The sequence below is a fragment of the Nicotiana tabacum genome, chromosome 8 (assembly GCF_000715075.1).
Source record: "Nicotiana tabacum cultivar K326 chromosome 8, ASM71507v2, whole genome shotgun sequence".
Classification (NCBI taxonomy): Eukaryota; Viridiplantae; Streptophyta; class Magnoliopsida; order Solanales; family Solanaceae; genus Nicotiana; species Nicotiana tabacum.
This window is the reverse complement of record NC_134087.1, coordinates 118,685,716-118,698,000: the sequence shown is the minus strand read 5'-3', so window position 1 is coordinate 118,698,000 and position 12,285 is coordinate 118,685,716. Positions and strand designations below refer to the sequence as shown.

Here is a 12,285-nt window from a genome sequence, read left to right as displayed (position 1 = left end):
TCACGCTACCATACGATCATTTAATATAAACTGATTTTCCCCTATGCAATAATCTATACAAATCAGATAAAAAAGTAAATAATGAATCCACCCGATTATTTTTGTAGAGATTTTGACGCCATTTTATCTTTATCTTTTTCTTTTTTTGGTTATTTGCGACACAAGGTAAGAAGATGTAAGAAGTATTTACATTCTTTGTACACAACACCAACTAGTAAAAAACTTATTCCTACTTAGTATTTACACGAACTCAATAAATAGATAAGGCATATATCCACATACACTCTTATCACTAAATTTTAGTTCATCGATACACGTTCTGACGTTAATTTATTATCTAATTATAATAAATCAGTATGATTTGGTGTAAACACAGAGTGCCTATCGCCAACAAGTGTAAATTAAGGTATTTAGCACAAATAGAGAATATCAACACAGAAGTTGGACATGAAACTGTGAGAATTGAACCTTTGAGGTTCGGCATCTCCGCCTTAATTTGACTACTCGTAGGTTGAAAACAATTTGATATTAAATCTCATACAAAGTAGTGCTGTTTGATTGCAAATTTGTTATTTTTGTTACCAATCAACGTTAATTGTTTTGTGATTCTATATTATTTCACATAGAATTCAATTAATTAATTAATTTTTTTTTTGCATCATTGTATTGTCTACGAAATAAACGACTCATGATGATGAGCTTCGCACAAGTCTGAAGTTAATGACAAATTATAAAGCCACAACCATACTGTCTCACCAACTTTTGGAAATTCATGGAGATCGCTGGGAACAGCTTGAAAAGCGAGATCAGTATATCGTTGTTTTTGACAGTATATATAACGGTCCTAGAATAGAATCATAGAAAATGATGAAGATACTATTTTAGAATACGAAAACCGCTCTCTTATTTATATAAGCTGCTCATAAGTTTGCATTAACATAAGCATTCAAATAACATCCAATTGATCTCATGTAACCCAAGCATTTCTTCCAGTACACCTCAAGTGGATTCTTTCTAAAGCATTCTCATGTTAGGCTTCCTTAATGCGATCCTCGAGTGCTTTAAGTGGTTGCAGTTGTTCCTCAAGTAGATGCTGGAGTTTTCCATCCGAGTGGCACGGGACCAACATCATATATGACTTCTCTGTGGCAAGACCATACAAGTTTTATAGCTTCTGGAGTACCTATTCCTGCTCCTCTTGGGTCCCCAGCTGGACCAAACCTACAGTTGGGGCATAGTTTAGCACAGTTAATCCACTAAATAGGTGTATAACAATTTACAATCAAGAAAAAAAGATAAAGAAGTTGCTGACCAGTGATTCTGTGGAGCCCCTGTTGTTCTTGCTCTCAATCCAGCATAAGTAGTTCCATTAACTGAATTTCCAATTACTTCCTGAAAAGCGAATTAACAATTTTACATGATTCATTTGTGATCCAATACCCAGTACGCTGCTGCAATAACCACATTATCGTGTCCATAGGTATAGCTAATGAAACTTCTCAACTACAGAAATGCCAGCCATCTTAACAACAAAGCATAGCTAGATTTCTCAGCACAATAACCATTAGCAGTTAATACAGCAATCCTGTATGCTATGATGCATGAAGTTAATGCTATATTATAAGCTCCCAACAATGCCAACAATTCAGTAAGCTAATGTATTATAAAGGGCTAAGCTCCCATATCCGCGATTCCAAACTTCACTAGGTCAACATGCCTTTAATGTAAATATGGGACCTACAATAAACATGTGTAGCAAATTAGACAGAATCGATTGAGGTCATTCAGCCCTGACTGGCTTTGACTGGGTATAACCTTATAGCAATATAGTCCAATTTTCTCCAGTACTGTCCAGAGCCTATGTAGGACTAATCGAATGTCTCCTTATATTTCTGAACTTCAAGGTATATAGATTTGAGATGAGCAGAATTTCATCCTTTTTCATGGCTCTTTGATTCTACAATTACTTGTCGATCGCATATACTTGCGTGTGCGTTTGGATCCAATAACTTTTTGATGATGCCGTCGGGAATTTAAAAATTAGCTACTTGTCTGAAATAAGCTTTTATTTATTTTTATTCAAGTTTTAATTTGTTTTATGGTTTGTTGATTTTCAATTTGCCCTCATATTTTTCACTTAACCTTTGTGAGTTAGTATATTTTATACAACAACAACAACAACAACCCAGTATAATCCCACAAGTGGGGTCTGGGGAGGGTAATATGTACGCAGACCTTACCCCTACCCCGAAGGGTAGAGAGGCTGTTTCCAGGAGACCCTCGGCTCAAAAAAGCAACAGGAGCCGATATATTAGTACCATAAAAATGCATAATAAAATAACCGCAATATAAGAGATATTAAATACAGAATACGAAATACGAAATATATGGCAAGTATAGTAAAACTAGCAGGTAAAGCCCTGCATCAATAGACGACCAATGACATTCTTAGTCTAACTCCTAACTGACTAGTCTCACTCTATTGTGCTGTAGAAATATTCACAACTTTCCCCTAACCTACAACCTTAATGCTCGACCTCCATAATCCCCTGTATGTGTGAGTTCTTTACCGGCCAACATTCAGTTCCATATAACATGACAGGCCTAACCACTGCTCTATAAAACTTACCTTTTTGTAACAGTGGCACTTTCTTGTCACACAAGACTCCTGACGCTAACCTCCACTTCATCCACCCCACCCCTATACGATGTGTGACATCCTCGTCCATTTCCCCGGTCCCCTGGATAATCGATCCAAGGTACTTGAAACTACCCCTCTTGGGAATGACTTGAGAGTCAAGCCTCACTTCAACTCCCGCTTCCGTCGGCTCAACTCCAAATTTGCACTCGAGGTATTCCGTCTTCGTCCTGCTCAACTTGAAACCTTTAGACTCAAGAGCATGTCTCCAAATCTCTAGCCTCTCGTTGACGCCGCCTCGTGTCTCGTCAATTAGAATAATTTCATCAGCAAATAGCATGCACCATGGCACCTCCCCTTGGATATGATGAGTCAGTGCATCCATCACCAGGGCAAATAGGAATGGGCGGAGCGCAGACCCTTGGTGCAACCTCGTAACAACTGGAAAATGTTCAGAGTCGCCTCCTACTGTCCTAACCCGAGTCTTAGCTCCAGCATACATGTCTTTAATCACCCTAATATAGTCAACCGGGACCCCTTTATCCTCTAAGCAGCTCCATAAGACCTCCCTAGGAACCCTATCGTACGCTTTCTCCAGATCAATAAACACCATGTGGAGATCCTTCTTCCTATCCCTGTACTGTTCCACCATCCTCCTAATAAGGTGGATAGCTTCTGTGGTAGATCGCCCCGGCATGAACCCGAACTGGTTGTCTGAAATAGACACTGTCCTTCGCACTCTCATTTCTACCACTCTCTCCCAAACTTTCATGGTATGACTTAGTAATTTGATGCCCCTATAGTTGTTACAGCTCTGGACATCACCTTTGTTCTTATACAACGGGACCATTGTACTCCACCTCCACTCTTCAGGCATCCTATTAGTCTTGAATATAACACTAAACAATGCAGTAAGCCATTCCAAGCCTGCTCTACCCACACACCTCCACAGTTCAACCGGAATTTCGTTTGGCCCGGTAGCTCTGCCCCCTCTCATCTTACGCATTGCCTCCATTACTTCGTCGATCTCAATGTCCCTACAATTACTTAATTCATGGTGACTGTCGACATTCCTCAATTCCCCCGGTACTGATCCCCTTCTTCGCTTAGAAGTTTATGAAAGTATGTCTGCCACCTCCTCTTAATCTGGTCATCTCCCATCAAAACTTTGCCGTCATCATCTTTTATGCACCTCACTTAGTCCAGATCCCGAGTTGTCCTCTCTCTCGCCTTAGCGAGTCGAAATAACTTCTTCTCCCCACCTTTGTTCCTTAGTTCCTCATACAGATGAGCAAAAGTTGTCGTCTTAGCCTCCGTCACTGCCATCTTCGCCTCCTTCCTAGCTACCTTATACCTTTGATTGTTCTCTCTCTTCTCCTCCTCGTCAGTGCTCCCTACTAACCGCAGGTAAGCCGCCTTCTTTGCTTCCACTTTACCTTGGACAACTGCATTCCACCACCAATCTCCTTTGTGGCCACCATTGCGGCCCGTAGATATCCCTAACACCTCTCTCGCCGCCTTTCTTATACAGTCCGCCGTCGTCGACCACATTGTGTTTGCGTCCCCACTACTTCTCCAAGCTCCCATTGCCGATAACCTTCCCTCCAACTCCTTAGCTTTATCCTTAGTTAAGGCGCCCCACCTAATCCTGGGGCGTCCTTGTACTGACCTCTTCTTCCTCCTTATCCTAATACAAATGTCCATCACCAAAAGCCTATGCTGCGTTGAGAGGGTCTTACCGGAGATAACCTTGCAGTCCTCGCACAACCTTCTGTCGCATTTCCTGAGGAGGAGATAGTCAATCTGAGTCTTCGCTACCGAACTTTGGTAAGTAACCAAATGTTCATCCCGCTTCGTAAAACTCGAGTTCGCAATGACTAGATCGAAAGCCTTGGCAAAGTCCAACAGCGAAATGCCCCCTCCGTTCCGCTCCCCGAAACCAAAGCCGTCATGCACCTCAGTGTACCCACCTGTAGATGACCCAATATGACCATTGAAATCTCCTCCTATGAATAACCTCTCAGAAGACGGTATACTACGAACAATCTCATCCAACCCCTCCCAAAAATGCCTCTTAATATCCTCATCCAAGCCTGCTTGCGGAGCGTACGCGCTAACGACATTTAAAGTACCCTCACCCACCACCAACTTAATAGTCATTAGTCTATCATTCACCCGTCTGACCTCTACCACGGACTCTGTAAGATGGCTATCTACCAGGATACCCACTCCATTCTTACCCCTCAGGACACCAAAGTACCACAACTTATACCCATCCACGTTTTTCGCCCTCGATCCGACCCACCTAGTCTCCTGGACACACGCTATATTAATCTTCCTCTTCTGCAGATTCATCCAATCAAGGGATAAAAATTATCATATTGGAATTCCAGATGCTGGTCTAGAGAAAGACTTCCTAAAATATTTTCTGCTAGTTTTACTTGGATGTGAACAGAGCAACAGATATTTCAATCTTGTTACTCCCGGGTATTCATATTTGATAATATAAGTATTAGCACGCAGGTAGAAGAATGTGTTGCTAAATGTGTGCGCAAATAAATAAGGTCAACTCATATCTGAAAAAGAGTAACTAGCACATTATCTTACTTGCAGGAACAGTATGTCGTTTGAAACCACAGCAGCTGTTAAATGTGCATGCATCTTTTCAAGGGCGTTCAAAACCAGCGGAAGTTGATTATCTTTGTACTCGGTAACAACCTAGAAAGAAAAAGCACACACCAGCAAGATAAGACGAACTGTGAGAAAATAACCCAACTTGACATTTAATATGTAATTCAGAATATTCTATTACCTGGAATGGCCCGAAAATCTCTTTGGTCACGAGATGATAATGTTGTTTTTTGAGTATTTCTTCAAGTGGTATGAAAATAGCAGTGGGTTTAATGGCTCCATAAATTGCAGGGATAGAATGGTTTTGTAAGGCTTCACCACCAAAGAGCAGTCTTGATCCAGGTATCTGAAGTAATTTCTTCGCATGGTCTAGCATTGCTTCAGTTGTAACCTGTAAAAAAAATACATTAACAATTATGTCCAGCAGGATTGTTGGCATTACTTGACAATATACCACCAAGAATGCTTAGTCCAAGAAAATGGAAAGGAGCAGAAAATGCAAGTATAGTTAGTATTGTAATCATCCTAACAAACAATGAGCAGGAACCCAATAAGATAAAACATTCAGTTTCCATCTCACAGAGTCATGGATTTGATTTAACATGTTACGATGGACTCCCGACAAAACTTCTACACTTGTTCGAGTGAATTCTGAATATCCAAAAGAGTCCACAGACAGATTCAGACCAAAGGTATTGATGCTTTTCAAACCTCTAGTAAATCGTATCTAATGTCAGTCCAACACTCTAGGATCTAGACCATCAAATGATGGATAGTCAAATCTCCAAGTTAACACTTTGAGCATTAGGCATTCTTACCGTAAGGACAGGACCAATAGTTAAATCATCCAACTTTCTTCTTGCAGCAAGCTCGGTCATTTTGTCTAAGAGAGAGCTTCTACCCCAATTCTGCATCAACATAAATGATAGTTAGAAAAGAGAGTTATCTGAATGAAATTTCACCTTTTACAATGCCTATAAAAACCACAAAATATTTATCTCTAAGCATTTAATTTCCATGGAGAAAAAGATAGAAAAGGACTAAGGATACCTCATGCATGAACAATATTGATTGAGCTGAACACTTCTGACCACTACATGCATATGCATCTTGATCACAAACCCATGCAACGTAATCCACCTGTCGAAAGCAAATAATCACAAGTAAATAAAACTTGAAAAAAGCTTTTCCAAAGTGCAATGAAGCCTGTCGATAACTGATTATGTAAACCTCATGGACATCGGGCCCAAGGATCTTCCAGTCAAATCCAGCATCTTCTAGTTTGACTCGACCGCTTAGGTCATCAGCTAACTTCTCTGCCACTCTTGAGCTACCTGTGAAGAGAGTCATGCGCGGTTTTCCCTAGAAATACAAAATGAAAGAAATCTATCTCAGGTAAATAAAAACTCACTTCAATCTACAAAATAGAGCAAACGTAAACCTCTGCAAACTTTAAAAAAAAAAAAAGAGAAACAAATCACAGACACACACTTCCCCTTCCCCTACCCTGATATCAAAATGCATTATTGCATATAAAAGCATAATTAGTAGCAATTTTCACAAGTATATTCCATTTCAGTATTATTTCCAGTGAAACGAGTCAGGAGATATTTTGGATATACATGTCAATAGCTTTAATCCCAAACTAGTTGGCGTTAGGTACATGGATCCTCTTTATCCATTCACTCTACCAGAACCAGTTTATTCCAGTACTGGTGAATAATTCTATCTTTTGGATACACATGCATACACAAAATTGAAACTTAGTGTAATTTTGCTGGATCCAAATAATGAGCATTTAGGAAACCATGCATAAGTCCTAGGGTCCTAGAGATCTCGAAAGAAACGGATGGCTCACAGCAGCTTCATACCTCATAGACATCTATCTTTCAAAAGGAACAGGATAATAATGGCTGCACAAATGAAACAAACCCCCACCCTGGTCTAGACAAAAAGACTGTCCTTCTTCCTCCAAATCATATTGAACTATTTCGTCGATTTAATCCAACCATCAAAGTCTTCTTTTCCACCAGAAAATGTTTGAGAATCGAAAAGCTCTTCCATACTTTTCCCCGACTGATTCTTGAAACCTTGGTAAAAGACTGACCATTCGTGAAACCTTGGCAAAAGACTGACCATACCTTGAGGCATGTATAAATACTAAACTTGACAAGGAAAAGTAAAAATTAATTTAAAAGAAAGCTAGATTTGGAGAAGGAAATTATTCTCAAGGGACAGAAAGTTTTTGAACGAAAATTTGTAATTGTCATTTGCCATTTCTTACTGATAAGTGGCCCAGAGAAGCCAATTTCAGAAACTAACCTCAATGAGTAGCTTGTTCATCGTCTTTCCATCTGAATTTATGAAATCCACGTTATCCGCAGGTAACCCACAATCATGAAGCAGTCGAAGAAATTGTTCCATAACAACACATACCTAACCAACAATGGAAGTCTAACTATAAGAAGCATATCAGAATTTTTTTTTTAAATAGAGTTATTAACAGAAAGAAAAATAGAATAGGAACAGAAATCTTCCAATTTTTTTGAGTAGCACAGAAATCTTCCAATTTTCTGCACATTTTGTTAATTTGACAAAAAGAGGAGTATGTAAAAGTCATTTTGCAATTTTTGATTCTTTGATAGATGAGAGTCAAGTTTGCTTCTTAGCTAGGCCTTGTCCAGTAAGTGAAATTGCATGCTATATAGAGCCTATAAAAATTTGCATGACCCACCTTGCTATCAACTTTAAGGACAGGCTTATTCCCCATATATAACGCTCCCATCATCTGAAGTACAGGAATCTCCAAGGGAAAATTAAAGGGAGCAATAACCGCCACCTATAAAATAAAGTTTAAAATCAGGTACAGTGAGAAATTTTAATAATTGAAGTACAAAATATCCTTCAATCACATAAGAAAGTCAACAGGAGAATGTAAGAAACAATAACTTATGTGCTGCAAATTTTACCACTATGACCAATGTGACCAAAAGCAGGCTAAGTCAAATCCTTAGATTAGCAGGAAGACATTCATAAAAAATGATTCCAGCTGACATATAACAAAACTTAACACCATTCAGAAATAGTGAAGAATTTTATTTCGATAAATTCAAGAGTTTTAGTGATTTTAGCTACAAAACTGCACCTTCAGATCTCAGTTTCAAAGTGAAAGATAGCATCAGAAGATATTTTTGTTTAACACTTTCATTAAATCTAGTCAACAACAGCCAGAATGGTGCCTTACAGGTCCATAAGGCCAGCGAAAACCATGGCTCTGCTGCCCCAGATGATTTCCTGGTACTGCAAAAGACCTAGCTAGAAAGCGAACCTGCCAAATAAATCAAGGGTTCATTGTTCGATCTGACATTTGTGTTAAAGAAAATGGAGAAATGAATCCTATGTGAAATAAGTCCTTCTCGCTGAACCTGAAGTCCATTAAGCTTTCAAATGTTCAGAGTCAATTAAGCTAACATTTAACATAACAGTAAAAATAAAAGGAAGCAACCGATGAGTAGAGACAAAAAACTGTTGAAATAACATAAAGCAGCAATAGAATCACATGGATGTGAAAGCTAGCCAACTGAATTGTTGCGCCATGATTTAAAACAATTTTTTTTCTAAATCAGCCCCTGTATAATGTAGCATATGAGGTAATAGTTGTAGAAGGAATAATCTACCTGATCACCACAGAAATTTTCCAGAAATTTCTGTGTGACAAAAACTTCACCATGAGCTTGTTGGTAACTCTTAGGAGACACCCGTTGTATTAGCTTAGCAAAGAAGTCAGAAACCTGAAAGACATAAAGAAGCAAATCATTAAGAGGATAAGAAGTAATTATGATTTATGAATATCATAAAGTATTTGTCAAATAGGCTAAGAGAACACCAGCATCCTTGCTTGAGTTATATACTACCTCAGGCAAGCCAAGCATATGAGCTGCTTTTGTAGATACGTCTCCAAGCATTAGGTACCTGAGAAAAATGGTGTCACTCAATTCATTTTTCTAAAGTCGTCATTTCTTCCTTTCGACAAAAACTCACAAGACACTAAAGGCTGGTCCCCACACGGTTCAGCTAGACAACTTCAGCGAGAAAAAAAAGCCAAGAAAAAGACCAAAACACAATTAAAATCAAACCTTTCTGGTGCTTTGAATGGATTATGTAGACCATGTTTCGGGCACTTGGACAAGCTCTCCACAAATGGCTGCACAGGCAATAAAAAGACTTGTAAAATCATCATATTGAAATCTTAGATGTTAAAGATTTCTGAATAAAAGAACGGAAAAGTCTTTATATGACCGAAAGAGTAACTGGCCATAAAGTAGCAAGCCATTTGGATAGAATAACAGACTCCAAAGGTTCAAAGACTCGTCTGGAAAAACACAGCCCAAAGAACTATGATGCATCCAAATTATGTACCTGCAATTCTGATTCATCTACTTCTGCAACTTTAATGAATGGTTGCCCATTCAAGGGATCCAATATTGTATTCCAACTAGAAGATCCTGTCCACTTCCCCTGCACTGGATGGATGAAAACCACCAGCCAATTAGATGTAGAGGTAAACTAGAACCAAGACAAGAGTTTGCTATTTGTATATCTACAGAACACATTTCGAAAAATAAAAGGGGTGAACGGTAGTGATGTAAAACGTTCTTAGCGTCTCTGTTATCTTGCTTGCTAACACACATCTTTTTGCTTTTCCAAGTATATGGTACACACACAAGGAGATAAAGAGGATTCAAAACTTACTAAAAATCTTTGCACAACTATATGCATCTATTCCTAGACAGAAACTAACTACATATCAATGACCGTTTTCAGCAGCTAGCTGAAAAGAACATTTACATACCCAAGTTGTGGACTTCAGCAGGTTGAGAGCCTGATATTTCTTCAGCTTTTACCGTAGCAAAGGGCAAAGTATGATTTGATCTGCGTTATAAAAGACTAAATTAAATGCACTAAGTGAAGAACATAAGGAACTAGAATAAATGTCAATAAAGCCAAATCATATGAACTAATTGATCTTGTGGAAATTATAAATAATTGTGAGATATGAACGTTCATTACAAGTTCGATATGAGAATGACTTTAAAACAACACCCCGAATGCTTGGTCCATACATGTTTATTGATTAGCTCAGAGTCATACTTTAGCAGAAAAGAATATCTAAGCTAAGCATCACTTGCATGGATAATTAGCCCATATCATGACATAATGTAGACGCACAAAAGAAAGAAAAAGAAAGAAAGAAAGAAAGAAAGAGAGAGAGAAAGAATGAGATTTTAAAAGCGAACATTAGTATCCGTTCTCAATAAGAAGAAAGAAAATCTTCATCCCGCAAAAATTGCATTTAACTAAAAAAATGAAAGGGACTTCAGATTCTACAACAGCGGTTAGCCCATAAAGCCAAAAAAAAGGTCGATAGCTTGTAAAACAAATCAAATTATAATGAATCCTCACAACAACAAATGCATTGTGACATGCTCTCCAAAGCATGCGGCAAGTGGAATGAGCATAGTTTGGCATTGTAAATTCAAAAGTAATAACCAAATAATCATCCAATTGTTAAGTCAATTGACGACCGTTACTAACTTTTAGTTGAACAGTAACTTGTAAAACATTTTTACCCAAAAAGTTTCTCCTTAAAACACCATTTTCACATAAAAAAAATTCTCTCTTTTTAGAAATGTAATCGCTTCGATCAACTAGTTCGGCATTAAGGTGATGTTGCTACTGTAGATTTTCAAGCATCCAACTAGTATCCAATCCCAATTCGCCTTGCTCAAAATAAATGAAACCAACCCAGAAAAATATACAACTTATTCAAAGTGATCAACCTTTTTTTTTTTTTTTGTAACTGATGCAATAACACAAATACCTGGTAGAATTGAATGAACTGATCCAAGAAACTCTAATCTTCAACTGCCTGTATGCGGCTACTCGATACATGATGATTGAATTGAGTAGAGAGTGATAGAGCCACTGATTATAAAGCTTATATAATTAGGTTAAAGAAGTATTAGATGCGGAAATGAGTACAAAATAGGTAGAAGTTTCTGTACTTTTTGTTTGTTTCAATCAGAGAATCACGTGTTGGTCATATATTTGTTGCGTGATTCACTGCCGTTGAATTGCAACTTCCACTTTTAATATTTTTATTTTTATAAAACATTTTGGAAGTTAGTTCTTAAAAATAGTTAGTAGTACGATTACGTGTCTAGAGCAGTGTTTTCTTATTTTTGACTGGTGACGTGTTTGTTTTGGCCTATGTAGTTGTTGGCCTTGTTTTTTTTTTTTTTTTTTTTTTTAATCATGGTATAATGGTTTGATTTCCATGAATTTATTCTGTTTTTTGAATCCGAACTTCGCCCGTTTTGATTGCTTTTGAGACTGATACCAAAAAGAGGTATGACTTGGTCTTAAGTATTTATCTTGATCAACTTCTAGCCTGATTTTATATAGCTATTCACTTATTCATTTATCAAGTTGAATGTTATGAATTTAAAATCTCCACAAAATATTAATTTCAAGCTGCTTTAAAATTAAAAAATAATCGAACAATGATTTATGTCAGGTTTTAAATTGTAAGTAGACCAAAAAATTGAAAAAAGATGCGAAGAAAATTACCAGCTATGTGCATTTACAAGTAACTCATTACAAAAATTAGTCAATTCATTAAAATATTACTAATATTAGCCAAATATTACTAATATTAGTCAATTAGCTATTTGTAGTAAAATTAGGTCAATTTTTTGCTTTTTTTTTGAGTGGGTGTTATTAGAATAGATTGGATACATCTTAAAGAGTTCGAATCTCAGTTTTGGGGTGATTTGGTGAAGTTTTGAGGTGGTTTGAATTGAAAATTCGAAGTAAAAATTGAACATGAAAAAAAAATGATATGTGTATCACACTATGTATCATTTGTGTATCACATATGTATCATATTTGTATCAATTATATATCACATATATATTCATGTATACATGTGTGTGAGATACATGCGTGATACATGT

At 37.5% G+C, this 12,285-nt stretch overlaps 1 protein-coding gene across 1 annotated transcript; it reads right to left on the bottom strand.

The window, feature by feature from the left end:
* Window positions 1-879: 879 nt before the first annotated feature.
* On the bottom strand, window positions 880-11,391 carry LOC107779493 (delta-1-pyrroline-5-carboxylate dehydrogenase 12A1, mitochondrial). The gene is made up of 16 exons (XM_016599940.2): window positions 11,151-11,391; window positions 10,122-10,201; window positions 9,689-9,792; window positions 9,406-9,473; window positions 9,184-9,241; window positions 8,947-9,060; window positions 8,514-8,597; window positions 8,004-8,108; window positions 7,592-7,705; window positions 6,500-6,631; window positions 6,320-6,409; window positions 6,088-6,177; window positions 5,451-5,660; window positions 5,246-5,356; window positions 1,313-1,392; window positions 880-1,221 (listed from the first exon to the last, which is right to left on the bottom strand). The coding sequence occupies exons 1-16, from the start codon at window positions 11,219-11,221 to the stop codon at window positions 1,083-1,085; spliced, it is 1,650 nt and encodes a 549-aa protein (XP_016455426.1). The 5' UTR covers window positions 11,222-11,391; the 3' UTR covers window positions 880-1,082.
* Between the last annotated feature and the right edge of the window lie 894 nt (window positions 11,392-12,285).